At 39.1% G+C, this 27,352-nt stretch overlaps 2 protein-coding genes across 3 annotated transcripts in view; both read left to right on the top strand.

The window, feature by feature from the left end:
* si:ch211-71n6.4 (para-nitrobenzyl esterase) overlaps positions 1-18,994 on the top strand; it is a 39,570-nt gene extending 20,576 nt beyond the window's left edge. For both annotated transcript variants that reach the window (XM_059348138.1, XM_059348144.1), the window contains exons 5-10: positions 2,552-2,748; positions 4,106-4,305; positions 11,738-11,796; positions 14,561-14,728; positions 16,529-16,756; positions 16,849-18,994. In XM_059348138.1, the coding sequence (XP_059204121.1) occupies positions 2,552-2,748; positions 4,106-4,305; positions 11,738-11,796; positions 14,561-14,728; positions 16,529-16,756; positions 16,849-16,991 (995 nt within the window). In that variant the 3' untranslated portion in view covers positions 16,992-18,994. The remainder of the gene's footprint in view (positions 1-2,551; positions 2,749-4,105; positions 4,306-11,737; positions 11,797-14,560; positions 14,729-16,528; positions 16,757-16,848) is intronic.
* Positions 18,995-19,796: 802 nt separating this feature from the next.
* Positions 19,797-27,352, top strand: part of LOC131983443 (USP6 N-terminal-like protein) — a 31,803-nt gene continuing 24,247 nt past the window's right edge. The window contains exon 1 of the mRNA XM_059348154.1: positions 19,797-20,163. The gene's annotated coding sequence lies outside the window, so the exon portion shown is untranslated. The remainder of the gene's footprint in view (positions 20,164-27,352) is intronic.

Below are 27,352 nucleotides of genomic sequence, written 5' to 3'. Positions count from 1 at the left end.
ATGGTGTGCTTTTGACACAGATTTCTCTCCTAATAGACTGGACTTCAGATTTAAGACTTGGATCAAAGGGGGGCTTATTACTTACGACACCTTTGTAAATAAAGGAACACTTAAGAGCTTTGAATTGTTACAGCAAGAGCATGGACTACAACGTCAAGATTTCTATAGGTATCTCCAGGTTAGACACTACTTTCAGGAAAATATAGCTAAGGCAATAGAAGGGCAAAAGACAGGTATTTTGGAAGTGTTCAAAGGAGCAATCAATTCATCAATTTGCAAAAAGGTTGTATCTAGATTATACCATGTGTTACGCCAAGCAAGTCCAGACAACACTCTATATATTAAGGAGAAATGGGAAAAGGAAGGTAGTATTTCAATATCTGAAGAAGAGTGGGAAAGCATATGTAGACTACAATGGGGGACAACATGTTCCAATGCATGGCGAGAATATAGCTGGAAAAATTTGTCCAGATTTTTTATAACACCATTGCAACAAAGAACACAAATACCTAGCACAGCCTAGGAGGTCCTGTGGAGCAAATGAGGCCAATCACTTTCATGTCTTCTGGGATTGCCCAGTACTAACTCCATACTGGCAAGAAATACACTTCCACCTGGAAGCGACTTTCAAAGTAAACATCCCATGTAGGTTTGACACCTTATACATAGGAAACATCTCTTTTGACTTATGGGATCATAGAGATAAAAAGTTGTTACTTATACTTCTGGTGGCAAGCAAAAAAGCAGTCTCAAGAAGGTGGTTAAAACAAGACCCACCTACAATAGGAGAATGGCTAGATGTGGTCCATGATATATATATAATGGAAAAGTTATCCTACTCCCTCAAAATCCAGACTGACAAATTTTCTAGAATATGGTCTAAATGGACTGGGTATGTTGATCATATAGGCTTAAGATCAGATTTTGTTTGAGTATTTTTTGTTTTTGTCTTGTTGTAATTATCTATGTGTATGCATGTCCCTTTTTCTTTATTTATTTTCTTTCAGAGAATTAAAGTGAAACTCCCTCTTATGTTCGAACTGTTCATAATGTTAATACATAAAAATGTTAAAAAATTGGGCCTGGGAAGAAAACTGATGTTGATGTATATCTATGGGTACAGAATGAAAATCCTGATGGTTATCTTTTCTATGATTTAGTTTTGTTTTCCTTTCTTTTCCTATGTATCAGGAACCTGTACATATAAGAGAAATTATGTTTTTTTTTTGTTTGTTTTTTTAAGAAGGGAAAATATCCTATGTTGTATATAACCTGTTGGCCTCAATAAAGAAAAAATAAAAAAAAAAAAAAAGCTTCTGTAGCTGCATGACTTGTTAGGAAGCTTGAAAGAACATGGGGCATGCAAAAAACCAAGGAAAGGAGATGATGCCTTCCCACAATTCTTTAAGGCAGCGTCGTTTTGAACAACAACATTTGGCTGTTGACAGAAACAAAAGCTGTAGGGTAAGTAGGATAGGTATATATAAAAAAAAGAATAAAAACAAGCAAAAAACTGTGTACATACTTGAAGAGGGCAAAAATCCTTGAGCTTTTTTTAATGCACAGAGAGAAACAAAACACCCAGATTAATGCCTGTCCTCATGAGATTGTTGAGCACAAATACAAATGTGGAGATTAAAAATTAAATATGGAGGTATAAACGGTACTGGCGGTCTTTTGCCATCAAGTTTTTCTGTTACGTTTGTTTTAATTTTTTATTCAACTGCTTGTGAGTTCATTTTTTTGTTCTTATAATAAAACAGTTTGAAAGAAGCATCTCTGGACTTCAGTATGGATTTGATCGAACGTGTCACATTAAAGATTAGAGGTGGGGGGGGGTCGATACAGCATAGTATTGCGATATTTTGCGTGGCAATATTATATCGATTCATGGCTGCCAAGTATCAATATTTAGCAGTCACCTTTATTTCCAGAAGCCGTAGCAGCTCACTGTTATGAATATACTGGAGATCCTGGGATCATATGAAACTAATCCATAGGCACCATGTGGCCAGGATATCGTGTCTAGAAGTTGTGGAAATAATGCTGCAAAGTTCGAAAAAAATGTTGTTTCATTCAGAAACATTGAGAGCGGTGAAACTTGTTGTTTGTGAAAGTTTAATAAAATGCTGCAGTTGGTGTCGTCCATACATGTTTGATATCAGTTCAGTTCAGTTTGACTGAATACTTTGTTGGTCAGTCTGTGGGTTTGACTCTCATTGTGGAGAAATAAAAAGACAGAATGCAGTTAAACAGTTAAATCAAAATATATTGTATCGCAATACTCACCATGCTTAAAATCGCCATAATATTGTATAGTGACTCAAATATCGGGATAAAATCGTAGCATGGGGCTGATACGCTGATTCACACCTCTAGTAAAGAGCCCACTTAGCCTAACTTTTTTTTGGATAGTAGTCGCTATAGGTGAGGCTATGCTGAAGAAAATGACACCAACATGTCATGGTAAACATTTTTTAAGTTTATATACAGGCAGAATGAATAGGAGTCCAAAACAGACCAAAACTTTTCTTTTTTTCCCCATGGAAAGGTGGGACCTCTGTGTGGGCGATGATGACGTCTCCGCTGGCGAAGGGTCTGTTCCGTGCGGCGGTGGACATGAGCGGCTCGTACGTCCTCAACGCCACACTGGAGCAAGCCGAGTTTGACAACCTGCTGTTCCTGAACCGGACCGGCTGCAGAGACCAGAACTGCCTCAGACGTCTGTCCATCAGACAGGTCCTCAAGGTGAGACACGTCCCGCTGTCCTCGCACTGTCTCCGCACTGTCTCCACACTGTCTCTCAACTCTTAAAGTCATTAAAAAAATCTAATAACAGAAATAAGCACTCATTCTCTACTTTAATATTCCCTTTAATATTTGAGGATTTCATAAGATATCCGATTCATAGCTCATCTTTACGATGTAATGAGATTATAAAGTCACATCCAGGTATTAAAGCACCTGAATGAAAGTTTCTAATTTTACGGTGAGAATTAATGAAGGAGTCAGACACTAAACTTAATGGAAAGTTTTTAATTTTTAACTTTTTTTTAAGCTGAAATGTGCAGCGAAGTGTTCCACACGTTCACTCTGAAGCTCATCGAGATTCATTCAATAAAAGATCCTCAGCTTCTATTTAACATGTCCCACCATCACCTCAGGATGAATTATGAATAATGCATTTTATGAAATAATAAAATAACATATGAGCCCAGTCGGTAAAAAGGACTGAACTTTAATAAGTGTAGCAGTTGTCAGACTGTTTTTACTGTTATGAGCTTTTTAAAATGTCACATTAAAGTTTTCTGGCTGCCACTCAGAGAAAACAGTATCTTTTATTTTTTACTTTCTTTTGTTTTTATTTCAATATATATTTATTTATTTTTTGTAAGATTTGCACAAGATGCTGCACATGTTTTCCTTTTTGTATAACATTAAAAAAAATATAAGTTAAATCAATTGTATTATACATTTTTCCTCTCTGTGTCCCATTTCACTGCAACATATAAAATCTATAAAATAAAATTAAATCTTGCAGCTCAAAGGAATCAGCACAATTGTGGCTGCAGTTAACACCGTTAGAATGATAGAAATCATGAAAAAATGAAAATGCAAGTAGGTAATTTATTTTACAAAAATTTGAATAAAATTGAATCTCTATACAACATTTTTACAACAATAATACCAATAAAAATCTTTATCTTTCTTTTTACACTCTATTTTAATCATTTAACAGACAGTATTATTTGTTAATGTAACCTGTGACTCACCCCAAAAAAACATGAATAATAAATTACACTGAGAAAGACAGATTGTTAAAGTTAGACGAGGAGCGTTACCTTTTTATAACAAGTCTGTTATTATATTTTAACCTTATTACTGTTTAAAAACCTTTGGCACAGTCTCACTTCTTTAGCAGCCAGTGGAGTCGCCCCCTGCTGGCCTGTTTTTTATTTTATGTGGTGTAGATGCATATCTGCATCTGGACTTTCACTTTAAACATCAAATCAATTAAATTAGCAGCTTTATTTTCTTATTTCAGCATTTTTTTCATCCAAGAATATTCATAACAACCCTCTAAAAGTCAGCCTGTCCCCCTCAGGCCATCCCATGGCAGGAGTACCCGTCCTGGGCAGCAGACGAGTTGACGGACCTCCCCGTCAGAGGACACTTCATCGGCCCCGTCGCCGTGGTGGACGGATACGTGCTGGAAGCTCCGCCCTTCGAGGTGTGGGAGAAGAAAGGAGAGCACAGCGACGTTCCCTTCGTTATCGGGACGACGGAGCAGGAGGCCGACTTCAGGTGAGAGCTCGTCTGCTTCACCTGTCTCAGTCAGCTGTCAGTTAGGGTTTTTCCACCGGAGGCGATTCTCGGCCGGTGCTCAATTGCGAACAGTTCTTTGGTTTTCTACCGTCAAAGAACTGGCTCCCGGATGGGAAAACTGGTTGTTAAGCGGCACCAAGTCTTTGCTGGTCTTGAACTGCGAAACAATACGCCAGGGGCTGGGGGCGGGTCTATCGGACAAACAAGACCAACTCAGTGCCGTTAAAAGAGACCAACTAAAACGTGTAGGCCTGTCATTCATTTATTTGATTTGTTTAACTGCAATGTGATTGATACAGCCTATGCTAATGTTAGTGGCTGATCATAGCCTGCTAACGTTAGTGGCCGATCATAGCATGCTAACGTTAGTGGCCGATCATAGCGTGCTAACATTAGTGGCTGATCATAGCCTGCTAACGTTAGTGGCCGATCCATAGTGTGCTAAAGTTGGTGGCCAATCATAGTGTGCTAACGTTAGTGGGCGATCGATTGCTTGTTAACGTTAGTGGCTGATCATAGCATGCTAACGTTAGTGGCCATTCATAGCGTGCTAACCTTAGTGGCCGATCGATTGCTTGCTAACGTTAGTGGCTGATCATAGTATGCTAACGTTAGTGGCCGATCATAGCGTGCTAACGTTAGTGGCCGATCATAGCGTGCTAACGTTAGTGGCCGATCATAGTGTGCTAACGTTAGTGGCCGATCATAGCGTGCTAACGTTAGTGGCCGATCATAGCGTGCTAATGTTAGTGGCCGATCGATAGCGTGCTCAAGTTAGTGGCCGATCATAGCGTGCTAACGTAAGTGGCTCATCATAGCGTGCTAACGTAAGTGGCCGATCGATTGCATGCTGACTTTAGTGGCCGATCATAGCGTGCTAACGTTAGGTTCTCAATGACATCACATCTGCGCTAGACGCTAAACAACACTGTGCTGCAATATTCATTGACCTTGCCAAAGCTTTTGATACTGTTGATCATAACATCCTCTTAGATAGACTGAGCAGTATTGGGGTCACTAATCACTCACTGTCCTGGTTTTCTCACTATCTTTCACATCGGGTTCAGCGGGTGAGGTTTGAAAACCTTCTCTCTCATCCTCTTCCAGTATCCAAGGGTGTCCCCCAAGGCTCCATACTCGGTCCTACACTGTTCTCCATATACATTAATAACATACCTCTGTCTTCTGGTAACTCACTTATTCACCTATATGCTGATGACACAATCCTTTACGCCACTGGTCCTTCCTCCAACACTGTAATCAAAACACTTCAAGATAGCTTCCTCCACATCCAACAGGCTTTCACTCACCTTAAACTGTCTCTAAACACCTCAAAAACCAAGGTCATGTGGTTCTGTCGTAAGGGTGCTAAACCCCCCCCTGTCCTCAATATCACCACCAGCGAGGGTACTTCCCTGGACCAGGTCACTGTCTATAAGTACTTGGGCATTTGGTTAGACAGCACACTATCCTTTTCCGACCACATCTCAAACATCCAATCCAGAGTAAAGGCCAAACTCGGGTTCCTCTACAGCACATATGTCAAAGTCAAGGCCCGCGGGCCAGATCCGGCCCGCGAATTAATTATCTATGGCCCCCTGGATGATATTTAATTACTATTAGAACCGGCCCGCAGGCCACAGCCGCCCGCTAGTGTTTTGCACGCACCAACACTACATTCCCCACAATGCAACGGTGGCCCGCGAAGTCGCTGCAGAGCGCACGAGCGGCTTCTCTATTCATCAGCAGTCAGAGCAGAGGTCAACTTTGAAATTTTGTCGGAATACTATAATAACTAGGACTGCGCGCAGTACTGAACGGGCCCTCGCAGTACACGCGTGTCGGGGCATGCAGCCGTCGGGGTTTGTGCGTTACAGGGGCCAGTCTATACGACCCCTATGAATTTCATTGCCTTAAGTCTTATGGTCTGGGCAAAGTGGCACTTATTAAATTAAACTGCCGCCAGAGCGCCACCTAGGGGCCGATCAATAAAACCTTCAAGGGTTATTCTCAAGAGGGCATTGACAATAAGTATACCAGGTTTGGTGTTAATCCGACCAACCGATTTGGAGATATAAAATACTTCAATTTAAAGAGCGCCACCTAGTGGTCATCGCCTAAAATTTTGCAGAGATCCTCAGGGGCTCATAGGGAAGTAGTAACCTGAGTTTCATGTCATTCAGACACACCAATGTGGAGATATGCAACACTTTGTGTTTTGTGTTGAAAATAGCGCCACCTGCAGGAAGTTGTTATTTAATAACTTGAGTATCCTTTGGGTAATCAAAATTCTTTTAATAACTTTTTGTCATGAGGGTCTATAGATGCTGTGTGCAAAGTTTGGTGCAAAACGATGAAATTGCCTAGGAGGAGTTCGAAAAAGTAGGTTTGCGACATTTCGCGAATTTGCGAAAAAAAACGGTAGGCGAAAATGGGAGTGGCCTATATCACGAGATTCAGCACAACTCAGTGAACGCGTGGATATAAGGTTTTTTTGAATGTGTGATAAAGTATGTGGAAGTTATTAGCCTAAACGCACTTTCCTTTATTATAGCGCCACCTAGTGGTGAAAATTCAGGATGACAATAGATTATAAAATTTTTCACCATGTCTGACTTATATTTAAAGTTTCATGAGTTTTGGGGTATGTTCAGGCAGTGAAATATGAGATCATTTGGGAAGAAGAATAATAATAAAAATAATAAATAAACATTCGAAATACAATAGGGACCTCGCAGGTCGTTGCCTGCTCGGGCCCTAATAATAATACTATACTATACTTAATAATAATACGGAATACTATTAATACTTATAAATACTTTGAACCCTCCTCAAAAATGGCCAAACGTAAGGTGGATGATGAGAACAGGGGGTTTCAAGCCAGGTGGGAGGCAGAGTACATGTTCACGGAGGTAAAAGGCAAACCTGTGTGTCTTCTGTGTGGAGAAAGTGTGGCTGTAATGAAAGAATATAATCTTAGGAGGCACTATCAAACATCTCAGAAACACACAGACAAAGACAAGAATATGGACACGGAACAAAGGCTACAGAAGGTGGAAGAATTAATGCGAGGCCTTAAGTCCAGGCAGGCTATGTTCACATATGTCAAATCACAAAGTGAGGCTTCTGTCAAGGCTAGCTTTATTGTGGCAAAAGAGGTCGCAAAATCAGCCCGGCCCTTTACAGAAGGAGAGTTTATAAAAAAATGTATGCTTGAAGTTTGTGACGCAGTGTGCCCAGACAAAAGACAACTCTTCTCAAACGTGAGCCTGAGCAGAAACACCGTTGCTGAACGTGTAGACCAGCTTTCCACCAACATAAAAGAACAGCTTGTGAGAAAGGGAAAAGAGTTCATGGCATATTCTCTTGCTGTGGATGAGAGCACGGACACATCTGACATTGCCCAGCTGTCAATTTTCGTCCGTGGAGTAGACTCCAGCCTGAGCGTAACAGAAGAGTTTTTGGCATTACGTCCTATGCATGGCACAACTACAGGACAAGATCTGTATGAAGAGGTATCCAGATGTGTAGATGAGATGGGGCTGCCTTGGGAAAAACTCGTGGGATTAACCACAGACGGAGCACCCGCAATGTGTGGGCACAGGAGTGGATTGGTGGCACGGATGCGTGAGAGGATGCTGGAGGAAAACGTCACAGATGAGTTGACAGCTTATCACTGTATCATACATCAGGAGTCGTTGTGTGGCAAAGCATTGAAAATGGAAAATGTAATGAGCACCATAACGCGAGCAGTGAACTTCATCAGAGCCAGAGGTTTAAATCACCGCCAGTTCAAGGCATTTCTGGGCGAGTTAGATACAGAGTATGGTGACTTGCCGTATCACACTGAGGTGCGATGGCTAAGCCAGGGAAAGGTGCTGCAAAGATGTTTCGAGCTGCGTGAGGAGATCTGTCTGTTCATGGAAAACAAGGGGAAAGACACAACAGAGCTCCGAGATGAAACTTTCCTGTGTGAAATGGCGTTTCTCTGCGACATCACGAGCCATCTGAATGTGATGAATCTGCAGCTGCAGGGACGGGGACGTGTCATCTCTGATATGTACAGTACAGTGAAGGCCTTTAAAACCAAGCTGAGTCTGTGGGAGACGCAGATGCGGAAAGAAAACTTAAGCCACTTTTCCAACTGCCAGACCATGAAAGAGAAGCTCTCTACTGCTGTGTTCCCGAGTGCACAGTTTGCTGATAAACTCAGCATACTTGCCGCCGACTTCCGACGCCGATTTGCTGACTTTGAAGCCCAAAAAAGCAGGTTTGAACTGCTCAGCAATCCTTTTGCAGTGGATGTAGAAAGCGCACCACCAAATCTGCAAATGGAGTTGATTGAGCTCCAGTGCAATGACGCACTGAAGGCAAAATATGAGAGAGTGGGTGCTGCGGAGTTTGCACGTTTCATCCCCGACACAATGCCGCAGTTGCGCATCCAAGCTGCTCGGACGCTCTCTATGTTTGGCAGCACATACCTGTGTGAACAACTGTTCTCTCTGATGAAGCTCAACAAAACATCACACAGGAGCCGTCTGACTGATAATCACCTCCACTCAATCCTGAGGATTTCCTCAGCTCAGAGCCTAACCCCGAACATTGATGAACTTGTACAAAAGATGAGACACCACCAAGTGTCAGGCTCAGCTTCAGGCAAGTGAGCATCACAGAGCAGTCACGTATTTTCAGTTTTTAATTCAGTTACATTTTTACATTTGTTTCTACAAGACGTGATTTTTCTTTGAAGGAAGTATAGTTTTGTCTGTGTGCCATAGATTTTTTTATTTTATTTTATTGTATTTTATTTATTTATATTTTATTTATTTATATTTATTTTTCAGTTGAATGGACTGGAAAATTGCAGATAAGAGCTATGAGGAAGAAAACAACTGATTTGATTTTTTTTTTTTATTTACTCATTTTACTATTTGAAAGCAGTGATCAGTAGGATCATAGCACAATGATGCATTTTCAGTTTATAATGCATGCACTTTTATTTATGCATTTATCTTAATATTAAGAAACATATTTTGTTTTTAAAGGACATTTACTTTTTTGCTGTTTGCCTGTTGAAAATGTTTCCCTTGAAGTTACTGACAGAGCCATAACAAAATATTGCTTTATTCATTAAATGTACAGGACATGAGATTTTTCTTTGAAGGAAGTATAGTTTTGTCTGTGTGCCATAGATTTTTTTATTTTATTTTATTGTATTCTATTTATTTATATTTTATTTATTTATATTTATTTTTCAGTTGAATGGACTCAGGGAAAATTGCAGATAAGAGCTATGAGGAAGAATACAACTGATTTGATTTATTTTTTTTATTTACTCATTTTACTATTTGAAAGCAGTGATCAGTAGGATCATAGCACAATGATGCATTTTCAGTTTATAATGCATGCACTTTTATTTATGCATTTATCTTAATATTAAGAAACATATTTTGTTTTTAAAGGGCTTTTACTTTTTTGCTGTTTGCCTGTTGAAAATGTTTCCCTTGAAGTTACTGACAGAGCCATAACAAAATATTGCTTTATTCATTAAATGTACAGGACATGAGATTTTTCTTTGAAGGAAGTTCGTTTTTGTCTTTTTGCCTGTTATAAATATTGCTTTATTCATTTAATCATTAAATAATATACACTGTGTTATGTCTTGGTTCAATAGGCTATGTGCAATCATTTCAATATGTTTTAATAAACATTGAACCAGTCCGGCCCTCGGCTTGTAGCAAATTTGTTTTTTTGGCCCTCGGTGTATTTGACTTTGACATCCCTGCTCTACAGAAACCGTTTCACCTTCACCTCCTCTGCCAAACTCACCCTCATCAAAATGACAATTCTCCCCATGATTGATTATGGTGACATCATATACAGGTCTGCATGCAAAGGTACACTTTCCAAACTTGACACCCTCTACCATTCCGCCATCCGGTTTGCCACAAACGCTCCCTTCAACACACATCACTGCACGCTATACTCTCTGGTCCACTGGTCTTCACTTCACACCCGTCGAAACATGCACTGGTTTACTTTTATTTACAAAACCCTTCTTGGTCTTACACCCCCCTATCTGCATCACCTATTGCACCCTTTGTCTGTCACACACAATACCCGGTCCTCACTCTACATCAAATTAAAGATACCAAAAACCTCCACCTCCATTGGTCTCACATCCTTTCAATCGGCTGCTGCCCTTGACTGGAACGCTCTGCAAAAAACCCTCAAACTGGACCAGCTCATCTCCATCCCTGCCTTCAAAGCTGCTCTCTCAGACATTCTCACTGACTCCTGCAATTGTTTTTCTACCATGTAATACCACCTCACCATTTTTTCTCCATATTTCTTTTATTGACTGCTGTTCGTCTGTCTGTCTGTCTGTCTGTCTGTCTGTCTGTGTTATTGTTGTAATTTCATATATATGTGTGTGTGTGTGTATATATATATATATATATATATATATATATATATATATATTTTGTTATCTGTTATTGTTGTTACTGTTGTTGTTGCGTTTTTACGATCCTTACTGTGTTTTACTCCCTAGCCCACCTCCCCTTCCCTCAAGTGGCCCTTGTCGCTTGTCAGGCCGCCATTGTAAATAAGAATTTGTTCTTAATGACCTGCCTGGTTAAATAAAGGTGAATGAAATGAAATGAAGTGGCCGATCATAGCGTGCTAACGTTAGTGGCCGATCATAGCGTGCTAACGTCAGTGGCCGATCATAGCGTGCTAACATTAGTTGCCGATCATAGCGTGTCAACGTAAGTGGCCGATCATAGTGTGCTAACGTTAGTGGCCGATCATAGCGTGCTAACGTTAGTGGCCGATCATAGCGTGCTAACGTTAGTGGCTGAGCATAGCGTGCTAACGTTAGTGGCCGATCAATAGCGTGCTAACGTTAGTGGCCGATCATAGCGTGCTAACGTTAGCCGGTGATCGATATCGTGCTACCAAGACCAACTCTGCTGTTGAGAAAGACCAACTGAAATGTGTATCATTCAATTATTTGATTTGTTTAACTGCAATGTGATTAATACAGGCTAACGGCTAACGCTAGCGGGCTATTGAGCCAGAGCTAGCCCACTAGCGTTAACTTTCGAGTCCAACATTAACATTTTAGGTTCACTGTTAATAAGAATGTATTCGGCGTCGATAATGATCAAGATGAGCAGCACAGATGTGTTGTAGAGACATGTAGTCTGCTGTTGTTATTATACTTGCTGAGAGGGCAGAGACATACAGACGTTAGCAGTTATGCAATGACGTGGCTCTAGAGCAAACAGGTTCAGAGCTGGTTGGCTATGTGAACCACACAAGCACCAGCTCCGAACCGGCTGGGCACCAGCTCCCGGGCGAAAAACCCTAAGTATGATGCACTCAGTCCTCTCTGTCTTCTCTGCAGCCCGGCGGCTGCTAACATTTCCACTTGGACCTGGGGTGACTACGAGTGGTTTGTAACAGGTAACAGCTGCTGCAGTAACATTATTATTAATGGGTGTAAAATAGTGCTGATGCATGAATTATGTTTCCAACCTCTGAAGCAGGATCTGCTGCTGTCAAATTTTACTCACTGTGACCTCGTTTTTCACTGCAACATATATAAAATGTATATAAAAGCTTTAAGTTCTGCAGCTGTGTGGATAAAAGTCATGGCTAGAAGAAGGGAGAACTAAAATAATTATTTTCTGCAGAATAACACAGTTATAATGCCATAAATCATAACATAGAGTGGGATTTTCTTTGATTGTCTTAAAAAATAAATAATCTGAATGAACAACATTTTCAAGTGTTGCAAATTTGTAACAAAAAGTTTGCTCCAACCTCTCTTGTCTGCTGAGCAGCACACTGTTTAATGTTTCTTTACACCCTCTGGTTATTGATAACTTTAGTTTTGGACACAATTTAAATGAGACTGGTAAAATAAAGTATGAAATTCTGATGAAAATATCAAAATTTTAATTGATTTGGTATTTTTTTCTGACAGAAACATTCATCACACATGAGACACTCTAAGACCTTTAGAAATGATAAAAATCCAATAATAATTGCTGTTTTTACATTTTTTGGGTGTGGTAAATGGTGTAATTTTGGCTATTTATTTAAATAAAGAAAATATGGGGTCAATAAATCAATCACTCCACTCCTTCAAACATTCATCAGTAAAAAAAAAAAACAACAACTTTAAAAACTAACTTAAAAAAAACCTATAATATGTTGAGATAAAAATTAACAAGAAAAAAAAACATTTAGAGCATTAGATTTCTAATGTTTAAAATGTTTAACTAAACTTTTATAAAGTCTGAGTAGGTTAAACATGTGTGTTCTAATAATAAAACTGTCTATAATTAGTTTGACACTTTTGGAACTGTGGATTATAAATCTCTGGATTTTTGCATGAAATCTGAAAATCACTCCAGCACTCAGCTGTTTGTGTTGAACATGTCAGAGAGCTGCTGAATATTTAATGAGAGCTGTTGCTCTGGTCTAGTTTGACGATGCCTTCAGCCGTGGGAACAGTTCTGAAGGTCTGAAGAGTGGTTTCATTTAAAACTTTACTCAACAAAGACTCACGCTTTCATTGATGTGAAGCAGAAGGTATTATTTCTGGATAAGGATGTAAAAAGTCACAGTGTTTGTTTTCAGATTCACAGCTGTATTTGAAGGGAAACTTTAGTATTTTTCAGGTAGAGATATTTTTGAATAGATCCAGTATTGAGCTGCAGCCTGTAATGCAGATAGAGCCTCAGATTATTATAAGTATCTGATTATGCAAATGTTTCTTTATGTTTTACTTGATCCGGCCTGTTTGTTATTGTGTCCAAAGTCTCACTTTAAGGAGACGTCTCCTCCTCAGATCATGCACTCCTCTGTCACATCTCCATCATCATCTTCCTGCAACACATCTCCTCTCATGAGATTTCAGAATGAGACTCAATAAATAACAATCTGAGCCTGTCAGCAGCAACACCAACACTTTCCTGGATGTAAATCGTCGGTGCAAAATCACACTGGACGATTATTTTGCAGCTGCAGAGTCCTGACACACAAACCAGTGGTGGAATGTAATAAGTGCATTTACTCAAGTACTGTACTTAAGCACAATTTTGAGGTACTTGTAATTCACTTGAGTATTTAAATTTGATGTAACTTTATACTTCTACTCCACTACATTTAGCTGACAGCTGTAGTTACTTTTAAGGTCGAGATTTAACATAAAAACATGATTAATTTAAAGTTATTATCAGAATAAGAATCAAAATTACTTTAATAATCCCCTGTGGAAAATTGCTTTCATTACAGAGATTCCAGTGAGAAAATATTAAGAATTATGAGATACAATAAATAAAATAAAATAAGAATAAAGAACTAAAACAAATATACAATTTGTATACAAAATATATACAATATAGACACGCAATATAATATATTGATATATACAGTTATCAGAGTCCAGGGAAGACTAATAAATGTACTTTTGTACTTTGACTTCAGTAAGTTTTGGATGCAGGACTTTTACTTGTAGTGGAGTAATTTCACAGTGTGATATTAGTACTTTTACTGCACTGCAAAAAAGGGGTGTCTATAAAACAAGATAAAAAACACTAAGTCTGAGGGAAATTATCTTGCTGGATGGACCGATAATTTCACTTGACAAGATTTCTTAAATTAAGATTATTAAATCTAGAAATAAGCATGTTGTACGCTTAAAATAAGAAATTAACTCTTAAAACAAGATGAATTATCTAACACTTCTTAATCTAAAGGTTTATTAATAATAATAATAATAATAATAATAATAATAATAATTTGCAGTGCCCTCTGCTCGGGCCAGTTCATCGCTGCTTGCGGCTTTAATTTATCTTGTTTTAAGAGTTAATTTCTTATTTTAAGCGTACAACATGCTTATTTCTTTCTTTTCTCTATTTAATTATCTTAATTTAAGAAATCTTGTCAAGTGAAATTATCTGTACATGCAGCAAGATAATTTCTCTCAGATTTAGTGTTTTTATCTTGTTTTTTGACACACCTTTTTTGCAGTGTGAAGTAAGAAATCTGAATTATTTTTCCACCACTGACACAAACACATGAAGGAAATGCTGAAGTTTCACTTTAAAGACATTTATTGGATATTTCTGTTGAACTAAAACTATGCTGCCTTTGGTTATTTATTTTTATCTTCATGCATCTCCGTCCTGAGTGTCTTCGTCTCATCTGCTCCTCACAGAAAACCTTCGGACCTTCAGAGAGAGTCTCCCTAAAGAAGCGTTGAAGCTGTACCCGAAGTCGGCCCTGTGTCCCACCAGAGACCGCTGCCCGGAGAGAGCCTACACCACCATGGTGTCCGACCTCAGGACCACCTGCCCCTGCAACGACCTCGCCTCCAGAGCTGCAGGTAAACTCTCAGAACATGCGGAGAAGGTCCAGATTTAACTCAAGCTCATTTTATTTGTATCGCCCCAAATCAAAAACTTGAAACTGCAATCTGTGCATCTTATGACACTTTAACCCTTGATTAAAATCATTTCTAATAACTCACTGTATGCTGCTCTGAGGGAAGCTGGCAGTGTTTTCTAAAATAAATGGAGGATCTGAAATTTGGAGCTGCTGCAGGAGTTTCACTGCTTCCTGCAGGTTTGTTGACTCACTCAGTGGTGAAGCTCTGACTAAACTGACATTTAGCTGTTGTGAGAGGCAACTGCAAGGCATCCTGGGTGATTGTTCTGCACGCTTCATTGACTTTTTTATGTTGCACAGCCCGCTTTTCTTTTTTCTTTACTCTGCTGCAGAATAATGCCTGATCTGGGCTGATGATGAAAAAGGGATTTTAAGCCTCATAACAGAATAATTCTCAGCACAAAAGCAACTTTTCATTCCAATATTTAATAGAAATATAAATTCCCTAAAGCAGCATATAAAGGATGGAAATGTTTTATATTTTTATTTGAATATCTCATGAATGAGACTCAGTGAATGTATCTACTAACCGGTATTGTGAGCACATCAAAGCCAGAGATATCTTCTTCCTCTGAGCCACAGAGCTCCATTGTTGTTAAAAACTATTAAAAAATAAATAAAATAAAAACTTCAATGAGGTGTTTTTTTTAATACCACATTGTAGTTTTTGTCTTTCTCAGGATTCATTTCCCAGCAGAGAAATATCTAGAATAACAAAAGACTTTTATTTTAAGAACTTCGCACATCATTCATCTGTTTCTTTAGAAATATTGAAAGAAGATGTGATTCATGTGCAGCTCATGAAAGTTTGTTTTCTTCTCTGACAGATTTATGGACTACATTTTATTTTATGCAACTTTTGGCCAAGAATTTAAGCAATATGTGGAGCAGTTCAGGAAGGTTTCTGTGGTTTCATTTTGTTGTTGATTTTGGCGCCCCCTGTGGACAAAAGTGGTAGTGTTTCCATAAGAAGCTCAGCGCATTAACCAGTTAGCACTTTTTGAACAATAACTCTGTGTCAGTAATGCTGACCGTAAATTTGAATAAATTCCTCAAATTGTCACCTTTCATTAGAGCCTAGAATGATGACTGTAGGTTGCTGGGTTCAAAATGTATGGACATTTGGTATGTCACCATGGTTACCAAGGATGCTATTGGAGTCTCCATAAATAAATAATCATAATTATTATGATGATAATTATAAAAACCTGTGTGAAATAGTATTTTTTTGAGATATCTTCATCAAATTTGAACTGGGAGTAGGTAATAGTTTATTCTTTGACCCCATTGTGTTTTCCAGGCCATAAGTCCCAGCTATAATGATCTGCAGGCCTGTATTTACCAAAAATATTCAGGCGGACAATAAAAAAACAAATTTTTCACTGTGTTTCAACTTCCATCACTCAATAACAGTATTACTTACAATTATTCTGACTCTTTGGGAATAAACTGCAGAGTGTTACCTTTCAAATGTGACCAAAACCACAGATTTACTCTAACCTATTCAATAACAGCTTTCAATTTACTTTGGGTATGTCTTTTACAGTCGTTTTTAGGTGAATTATACGGAATGTTTTCAGAGCTGGATTTTCATCATCAGCGCTGGGAGTTCAGCTTAATAAAATGGGAGACTGTTTCATAATCAGTTAAAAACCCCTGATCCTACAGATATGTTCCAGTTATTTTCCCTCACTCTGCCTGTTAATGTAACTTTGATAATCCCTCCTCGTGTGTGCAGCGGCCCTCGACAGTCCTGTGTATCGATACCTGGTGACTCATACGCCGTCAGGACCCGTCAACGTGTCCAGCGACCTCCTGACCTTCCCCAGCCGCTTCTCCTTCCACTGCCTGGACATCATGACCTTCTTCGGCGCGCTGGAGTCCGTCCTGGGGAAACGTCTCTCTGACGAGGACAAGAGCTTCCAGCAGCTCATCACACGCCACCTCGTCCACTTCGCCAAGACAGGTGAGGACAATCCGTGGTCGGTGTTGATGAAAACAACATCTGTGTCTCGTCTGGTAACTAATCGCAGGTAAAACTCGTCTTCTGTCCTGCAGGTAGAATGGAGGCAGAGTGGCCAGAATACCCAGCAGCCACTGCTCTGCTGTCCCACAAGCTGACGTCGTCTCAGAACCACTCGGTGGCTCAATGTCGGCTGTGGGAGGAGAACGGGATGTTTGCGTATGCCTGGACCAACTGACATTCAGATATCCATCACCAGACTTTATTAGAGTCACTTCTCCGTTACAGCGAGGTGAGCTCCTGCAGCCAGACCTCCACCCAGAGAGGGAAAACACACATGTTGTTGGATTGAAAGTTGCCTTTAAGTTCTCTGTAGCTTCATTTTATTATTGTGAAGTATTGATAAGAGCCATATCTGTGTTTAAATGTCTCCAGAACTCTGTGGACTTCAAGGATTAGTTCACCAAAACGACAAAAAACACAACTTCTTATTTCAGATAACTGTTTTCACAACAATAAAGAGAAAGTTGATGTAAATTCTACAAAAAAATTTAATTACTGGAAAATCAGAAATGTCCTGGCTTTTCTTCCACAGACCTCACAGTGGACAGCTTTCATTAGAACTGAGTATCTGTTTGTCCACATGCCTCCAGAGGTAAATGAGAGTTTTTGTTTAAATTTGGGTGAACTGAGCCTTTAGAGAGCTGGAGGTCAGACTGCACAGAGCTGAAGAGTCTGTGAGGAGTGAAGGTGACTGACAGCGAGCTGAACAATCAGAATCTTTGAGGGAAAAAGAAACACAGATATATTTTTGTGTCAGTTCAGTGTGAAGTGACCATATAGTGTCCATATAATGCATCACATTACTGTCTTTGAGAGAAAATGTGGTTAAAGTCAATATGACCACTGAACACAGAGAGAAGTCAGATTAATTGAAGTGTGGTTGTTTGAGGTATTTAGGTTGTGTATTATCTGCAGCAGATGATGGTCAGGAGTTTGCAGAAGCAGCAGGGTCCACACACTTTCTTAACTTTCTTAACACTTTTAAGGAATTTTGCAGGCCCAATTCACTCAAATTCAAGGAGCAAACACAGATCCAGCTTTTTTTTTTTTTTACTGTCACACCACGTTTTATTCTTGCAAAATAATATATAAATTAAATAAAAATGATCTATGTCTATTTATGCCAATTTTCAAAAACTAACTATCAAGGCCTTGATTTTACTGCTGTGGACAGGGGCAGCAGCTAAACATATTTTAGCCACCTAAAAGAGTTTAAGTTTATGCTTTATTCAGAATATTTTCATTGCTTTACCTTTCTGACGGGAACTGAAGCTGTTTAACCAGACTCCATTGACAAAAAAAGTATTTTTAGCTTGCAGGACACAGGAGTTGCTGGTCTATTCCTGCCTTGACTGGTTAGTTTGTTTGTGTTATTTTGTGACGTTGGTGATTTAAATGGTTAGTTTTTATACACCAAAGTCAAAGAAAAACACAAACAAAATAATTAATAAAGGCAGCAATAGACCAGCAACTCCGGTGTCCTGCAAGCTAAAATTACTGTTTTTCTCAAAGGAGTCTGGTGGTTTTGAAAAGAGCAAAGATAACAGTGTAAACTTGCAGTCTGACAGCAAGGTAAAGCAGTGAAAATATTGCAAATATAGAGTTCACTTAAACTGATATTGATTTTTGTGTGTCCACAGCAGCAGTCTCCTGCCTCTACAAACTGTAGACCTCCATCTACTGAACCTTGTATAACCACGCTACAAACGTATAGTTGGTATAAATTCAGGGATATGATTGAGATGAAAAGGGAATGTTAGAACTGAAAGACTGCTTTTTTAACCTGTGAACGTGTCGTTTGTGTTGTTGAAGTCCTGCTGTTTGCACTGATTCATCACGCTTGGCCACTAAGTCTTTGCACTATGCTGTGAAATTGTTTTATTACATGAATATTTCGTTGCGCTCATGATCGAGTTGATCTGTTGATTTCAGCATTTTGTTCCAGATGTTTATGACGTGAATCAGATTAGCTAACAGTGAGTTTAAATTCACACATTTTCACATTTTAAATCACTTTCATACTGTGTGGTTGTTTTTAATCGCTCTGTATTATTATTTTTTTATGGTTTGTAAACAGTAATTGTTAATATGCTTGCAGCATCGTGCTTTGCTGTGTGTTGTTGCAGTGATATTATCTCATATGCTCAATAAATTCACAATGCACAACAATAATAATCTCATATATTTTTTTTTTGTTTGCTCTGCACACTGACTGTACTGTTTTTCTTTATGTCTGTTAAAAAAATCATGCATATCTTTTAAATGTCTACATTTAATGTCCACATTTAACATGAGATGTAGTTGTCAATAAGATATTCTTTTATTGATTCCCCATGGGGGAGTCAATAAAAGAGGTGTTGCAGCAGCACAAGTACCGAGTAAAAACAGTTTAAGGCAATAAAAATAGAATAGAATAATAAAAATGAATGAAATAGAACAAAGATACGAAATAAATATAAGGTACAATTTTTAGATATTTGAGTAATGACTTGCAGGATCATATTTTTGTGTAAGCCCATTTCCGCCAGGTAAAAAGATATAATTTAGCCTTGATAATAAAGATATTCTCAAAGTAAGTCGAAATTATGAGATAAAAAGTCATAATAATGACATAAAAAGTCACAATTATGAGATAAGTCGCAATTATGAGATAAAAAAAGTCAGAATTATGAGATAAAAAGTCGAAATTATGAGATATTACTTTTTTTCTCTCAATTATGACTTTTTATCTCATTATTTTTCGTCTTGGGTTTTTTCTTTTTTTTTCTTTTTTTCTTGCGGAGATGGGCTTCCATATTACTTTCCATGACAGAGCTTATCAATAAATGATCTTCCGCAGGGTTCAGTGTGTGGAGCGGCAGTGCCACGGTGTGTCCAGCAGATGGCGGCAGAGGAGAGCTCTGCTGAGCGGCAGCGAGTGTGTGTGTGTGTGTGTGTGTGTGTGTGTGTGTGTGTGTGTGTGTGTGTGTGTGTGTGTGTGTCGGCAGCTGCTGTGTCTTTAAGGCCGGGTCTCTGCGCTCCCTCCCGGCTGCCTGGTGCCACGCTGCGGCGCCTGCTCAGTGCGTCTCCGTCGCTGCTGCTCGGATCCTGGACCAGGAGCTCTTCTCTGTCCGTACGTCTCCTACTCTCTGCCTGCGCGCGCGCGTGTGTGTGTGTATGAGAGAGTTTGTGTGAGTGTATGTGTGTGTGTGTGCTGTCTGATAGTAACCTATGGATTGACGGAGGGAGCCTATTGTTGTCAGCCCGGTGGTTTGTTCTGCTGGAGCTGCACTTTCAGCGGAGAATGCCCAGAGGATCCGGAGCTGTGTTCCTGCACGGATAGCGCAGAAATACAACCGAGAAACACGGTAACCACACTCTCATTTATCCTCATTTATATGCGCATTTTCCTGCTTTTGTTTATTATTCTCATTAGAATAAACGGATCTCGCGTGAGGCTGTAGCGCCGTCTCAAATCACGGCACCGCGGCTCGTCCCACAGGACGCTGTGGGTTTGTTTACCATCACAAAACGACACTTTGAGGCGTCAATAAGCTCCGGATCTGACTGAAATTTGCTGTGTGCTGTCAGCAGGCTGCAGCAGCATCCTCCAGCCGCCAGCAGCCGGCTGTGTGAGTCCCTGAGAGGCAGCAGAGGAGGCAGCAGCAGCTCTCAGGCCTGCTGGAGCTCACAGCTGCAGCTGCACATACACTGAAGTTCATTTAACATTATTTCTAACAATTAAAATGTAATTTATAGCAGCAGAGGTGAGCTGAGAGCACATACTGATGCTGGTGCATGAGGCCATGGTCGCTTTAATTATATATGAAAGGGATATGTGCACGTTTTATGAGTGTACAAATGGTTAAACATGCAATCGTGCAATAGTGGAGCTATAGAAAAAAAAAATATAGAAATAATCATAGTAAAACTTATTGGGTTATTTTTCTTGTATTCAAATAAAAAATAAAAAAAGACATATATTTTTTTAATTATCACAAGTGATGGAATGTGACAAGTACATTTACTCTGCTGTACTTAAGTGCAATTTTTCTTTCTTTACTTGAATATTAACATTTTATGTAACTTTATAGTTCTACTTCACTACATTTGAGAAATAAATATTATACATTTTACTCCATTACAGCTTTATTTACTTTTCAGGTCGAGATTTATCATAAAAAAAAAACTTGAAAGTGAGTATACATTATTATAAATTAAAGCACAAAACACTAAATTCAATAGTTAAAATGAGCCAGAAAAGTGCTGATAACACAAATAATAATAATCCAGTAATACACTTAGAATATATAAAACAATCTGCATAACGAGTACTTTTACTTTTGATACTTTAAGTACATTTTGATTCTGATACTTTTATACTTTTACTTCAGTAAGGTTTCAAATGCAGGACTGGATACTTCTTCCACCTCTGATTATTAAATTAATCTCCATTAATCAATACAAAAACAACAAAGAACCTTCTTCACACGTTCTCAGAGCGTGAAGTGACGTCTTCCATCAGTTCAGATATTTTTTTGTTTACTGTTATAGAAGATGACAAACCATAAATATTCACATTCAAAAGACTGGACTCAGAGAACTGACTAATTGAATAATGAACTATGTCTTTTAACTCCAGAAGATGAATTATGTTCTCATTGTGGTGAAATTCTTAAGATTCTAGTGCTGTGATTTGTATTTTGGTGGTGTGAACAAACACAGTGGCCTGAAGTTTTTCCAAGTCAAGTTTTAATTCATTCCAGTTCTTCAAAGTCTTTAAAGGGTTTAAACTGTATATAGAAATCTGATCAAGTACACAGGAGTCAAGACAGACAGTCAAGAGTGAACTTAACCAAAAGTTCAGTTCAGAATTTATGATTTAAAAAAAAAAAGATGAGGCTGTCCTGCCCCCCAAAACGACCATAGAAGTCTTACAAGCAGCTTATGTTTATGATCATTGATAGGAGACGCCCTCTAGTGGCCACAGTAATTATTACAGGAGCAAAGGAGAAGGTCAGGTGCTGATAAAGAGCGACAAAGTCCGCATAGAGAGGAGATCGGGGTCAAACAAACACAGGACTTTGACCCAGTAGATCAATGTTTGTGTCCTGTGAGAAACAAAAATCATAATTTGACTTATTTTGGACGTAATCTACTTAATTTATGTCACATGCTGAATGTAGACGAACTAACATCCATAAAGTATTTAACATACTTAATGGACTTTGACCCGGGAGATCGTTGTTTCTATCCTGTGTGAAACCAACGTCCGTGCACAGTAATTGACTGCTTTTAATCTTGCAATTTGTAAGATTTGGCCAGTTTCTTAGTTTAAAACATAGTCAAAATGAATATTTTCAACAAAGTGTGAAGAAGTGAGAGTGTTGACGTTATGTTAAAGACGACTTTGTGTTATGTTGCAGAGACATCTACTGAAATAAGTCAACCAGCTAGCCCCAGCTCCATCCTTTAGCATTACCTAAAATCTTACAATACCGTGTCAAATCCATTTACAACTGTTCAAAATAACTAATTTTCATGATGCTAAAAGTGTCTGTTCACTGTGTAAATATCTAATGTTAGCAAAAGAAAATACATTTATATATTTCCAAATGACTGGTTGGGGAGGAGACCCACTGAGAAGACATGTGTGTGTAGGATTTCATTGCATTACTGAAGCTTGTAATGCACGGTCGTCCTTATATCCAGTAACTCTGTCTGAACTGTTAGCTGTGCAGCAGTTTGCAACTTTATGGTTCAGCAACTGAAAATAAAAGTAAGACCTACATATGATTCTGTGTTTCCAAGAGTGTTGACATGGTTCAGTCCCAGCAGATTCCCTCTTTTTTGAATAATACGAAATTCCACCTTAATTATAGGTTACATTTTGTATCTAACTTAATTCATGTGAGAAACATGCTTACATTAACCCAAACCATGTTCTTTTCCTAAACCTAACCAAATAGTTTTGATGCCAACTTACTTAACTGTGACTTTTTATGTTTAGATATGAAGATGTGTTTATCTCCTGCTACAGGTTGGGAGAGCTGATTTAAGAAGCTCTCCTTGGTTCTATAACAAGGGCAGGAACAAACCTGTGTGGTCGAATGTGTTGTAAAAAATGAACTTTTTTTAAATTCTCAGCTCCGACTGATGACGTGACGTTAAATGAACACAGCTGCTGTCACACTTCATATTCCTTTAACAGGACTGTAAGCTTTAATTGAACATGTCGTGGTTTCTAGACAGTTTAAAAGTATCTGGTAACACTTTAAAGCCCAGTCCGTGTTTTTCCAACCTGAGCAGCTTGAATTCACAGAGGTAAAAGAAAATGACGCATTTCCTGTTTTTAATCATTCCACCTCTGAACAGAAACCAAATGTTTGACTGGAGTCCAGCTCCCAGGTCCTCTCTCTGTGATGCAGCTTGTGGTTTTAGGGACATTGAGTCTCAGGACCTGTGTGCCAACCAGAGCAACTCAGTCAGGTGGAGTGAAGAACCAGAGTCCAGTCTCTCCGTTCTCCCCCAGTTTGGGCCTCCACCCTGCTCCCTGGGCCTGCAGCCAGAGCCGCTCTGTGATTTAGTGCGCTGACCACATGCAGCCGCTGCCATATGCTTCAGATGACAGCTCATATTTAAAGCTCCTGTAAGCTCCGACCTTTTTGTATGAACCTCCGCAGCTGATCTGAATCACTGCTGGAGTTTACTTTGTGCTGTTTTAACAGACTTATGATCCAGTAAATCTCGGCTGACAGAATTTAAATACACTATTTGAAGCATCTTGAGTATCTGTGTGAATATCTGAAATGTCAAGATCCAAATGTGACTCAGAGGCATCCTGAGTCAGGAGTTTATAGAGAGAAAATCATTACAACCTCAAATCTCTGAAATACAGGAGTTTTTGGATCATCATGGATCACTTCACTTCACCTCCGCCAACCTGCAGCCTCCCACAGTGAAAACAACTTGAGATTCTTGATCTGATTTGATGGAATTTGTGATTTCTTAGACTCTCCTTCCCCAAAACACATGATCCAATAGGTTGTTTATAAAAGCAACTTAACAACGGTGACGATAAAGAGTGACAAAGTCCGCACAGAGAGGGGGAAAAGGCAGATTTATTTGTATAGCACCATTTATACACAGGGTCATTCAGAGTTCTTCACAAAGACATTAAAAAGACATTAAAAGCACGAGAAGCTGCATTAAAAGAGAGAAAGCTGAAGTAAACAGTGATGTTTTCAGCAGATCTCTGGTTCAATTGGTGAGGAGCACAGACACTAAATACAGCTTCACCTCACTTGGTTTTGATCCTGAGAGCACTGAGTGAACATCTGAGATGACCTGAGGGGTCTGGATGCTTCATAACGGACAAGTAACAAGAAATATCTGGGCCGGAGACCATTCAGGGCTTTGTAAACATGTTTTAAAGTCTATTATTTAAGGAGTTCAGGGTCAAACAAACACAGGACCAACCAACCAAAGGAGCGAGCTATAAAGCTGCTCATAGATTGCAGTTTACCGAAAAATAGTCAGAAAAGTAATGGATGAGCTGGAGTACTTGAACAGATCATATCTGTCTCCCTGATGAATCAGTCAGCAGACTCGAGTCCTCACTCTACTGTAACTGTGTCACTGACCAGACAAGACCTCCATCTACAGTCTTTATGAATTATTCAACCTGGTTAACCCAAATTCAGACACTCAGACACTTAGTCTCAGACATAACTATGAGAGCGGAGCAAACTGAGGAAGGAGTTGATGAGATATCTCTGTTTGCATTTTCTTTATTTGTTTATCTATTTTCTTGTATTACCGTCATCATGATATGATATACCAGGTATTCATCGCACAATTGGACACGGTTTAAAATGGATTTCATGCAATTTCACACAGATTGTGAGTGAAAACTATGAAAAAAAGATGTTATCTCACAGCCTGGAGACACTTTGATTTCAGGAGTGGGGAAAACTTCCTGCACCAGATCGACTGTCATTTGATGATGATTTCTGACGTTAGAGATGCAGAATTTTAGCGTTGATAAATTAAAGCGTATTGAGTATCAGTGCACATGTGCAAGTCAGAGCTGCAGCTCCAAAGCCATAGGGGCTTTCTGGAGTTAAACCAACAAAGGAAACATCTCTATAACTTTCTGGGACCACACTGCTAGACTTTATTTATATAACAGACAATTCTAATAAGAAATGAACCCATCTCTTGTCTCCTGCTGTTTGCTGGTGCCGCTGCATATCCTCTGCTCCTCTTTGTTCTTGTTTGGAAACAACAGACTTTCGTTGCATAATCCCGATTTGCAGATATTCCTAATCCAGATGGTTTACGTGTGCTGTTGCGTGTCCAGATTACCACCCGGGTCCCGCCGTCATGTTATCCGTACGCAGGGTGCACATGAAGCAGGATTAATACCCTCGCTGCTTTGTTTGGGGACGGTTTAGCAGCAACCCTCTGGCTCCAGCTGGGATTGTGAGCATTGTTTTAAAAGACATGAGTGGCTCGGATCAATGTTAGGATGTCTTATCCCACCATGTCCTGTCACAGCACACCATACTGTTAACTGTACAGCAGTGTGCAGCTGTTTAACTGGTGGAGAACTCTATAAAACAGATTAATGCCTCTTCTGTGAAGTCAGGGGTTTGTTTGTTAATCAGACGAGTCATTCGAGGTCTCTGACAGCAGAGAGTCTGTGTCCTGTCAGAGCACCTGGTGTAGGTGTGAGGCAGATGTCATGGGACTGGTGGGTGGAGGTGGAGGTTCAGTTCCCAGGCTGCTTATATTACTGCAGCCTGCAACAGTCACAGCTCTCTCATGTTACTCGTCTCCAGCTGACTGATGGACAAACCTGCAGCACGCTGCCCACTCAGAACTGCTCACAGACCTCTGGACTAATGACCACTGGTTGATTCAGAAGCAATCAAAGCTTTTGTGGGTGAAACTACGGTTTGACTTTACATTCACAGTAAACTGTAAACAGGGTAATCCTTTTTTAGTTATTTACTGTTGTTGAAATGTTGCTTGTGGCGGGTTGGTTCTAACAGCTCAGTCCAACGATGTAAAGATCCAATAATATTTACAGGTAAAATGGTAAAGAATTCCAGGAAAAAGGTAAAGAAACTGTCGCGGAGCACTGAGTTGCAACTTTTTTGAGGAGGAGGAAGAAGGTGAAAGATTGAAGACAAATGAGAAACACGAGGGGGTCTGTCTGGTGTTTCAGGATGTCAAACTGTAACTTCACCATCAGTAAGAATATTGGCTCCTCCAGCAGGAGGAAACTGAATATGTAATGTAATTTAACTTATTAAACAGACTTCTCACAATTGATGTAGTTCTTCTGATGAATTTGTCATGTTTCTAACTCAAAATGCTGACTCTCCGCCGGCCAGCTGCAGAGCTTCGTCCCGCTGCTTAAAAAACCTGCTGGAGACCCAGTAAAATTAGAGGTTTTCTAACGGCAGTCTGGTGGTCATGGTGGAAACACTCACTTTTTGTTCACAGGCTCCACCAAAATTAACACAAACGTCTTTTTTTTACGAGTCGTACAAACTCATACTTTATGATTCACAAGTAGAGTACTGTAAAAAAATATTAGACCACCCTTCAGTTTCTTGTTCTTTTCTAACACCCAAACGGAACGTTTTTTATGCCCTAACCTTAGAGAAGTGGTTGTGTAACGAAACTGCAGCCTTTTTCATGATGCAGAAATATTTACAGTCATGAAAAAAATTATTAGACCACCCATTGTTTTCTGCAATTTCTTGTTCATTCTAATGACCAAAAAATAGCTGATAAGAGTTTAATTTAAGAGCTGATCAATAGACATTTTCCTTGGTTTTCTTGATAATGACCAAAATCACTTTTAAGAAAACCTTGGAAAATGTCTAGATTCAGCTATTTTTGTTGTTATCATTATATTTGTCCAAACAAATCTACCTTTAGTTGTACTAGGCATTAAAATGAACAATAAATTGAAGAAAACAAGGGTGGTCTTATATGTTTTCCATGACTCTATTAAATGTGTAACAGGGAGCTCAGATTTGTTAAAATAAGCAAAATGTTAATGGAGTTTGGAGGATATAAATGACCTCCAACGACTCCAGTCGACTGTTGGGCTGTTGGAAGAGTGACACATCGAAACAATGGTGTTATACAAGATATATTGAGATTTCTTTAGAGAAAAGTATAGAAAGGAGAGAAAATCAAGGTGAAAACAGGACTTTACAGTATAGTTGATAATAATAATTGGTACACTGAAACCACTGAAGAAATTGTCCCTAAAGAAAATTGCTGTGGATTAATTTAACCTGGCATTTTTTACTGTTGAGTTTTAAAAGAAATCAGATTTTATTTTAAGGTTTCAGCAGATAAAAACTGAATTTCCATTTGTTTTGTTATCCTGCTGCTCAGTTTTATGTAGCGATATCTTAAATGCCTTTTAATTCAACTGATAAAAATGCAGCCAGCTGTAATTATGTTTTTTCTACATGATGAAGTCATTACAAGCTTCAGTGTGTCAGCGCTGCCAGCTCATCCTGCTGCTCG

Source organism: Centropristis striata, chromosome 2 (assembly GCF_030273125.1).
Source record: "Centropristis striata isolate RG_2023a ecotype Rhode Island chromosome 2, C.striata_1.0, whole genome shotgun sequence".
Lineage (NCBI taxonomy): Eukaryota > Metazoa > Chordata > Actinopteri > Perciformes > Serranidae > Centropristis > Centropristis striata.
Note: the sequence above shows the minus strand (reverse complement) of the source record. Positions and strands in the feature narration are given on the sequence as shown.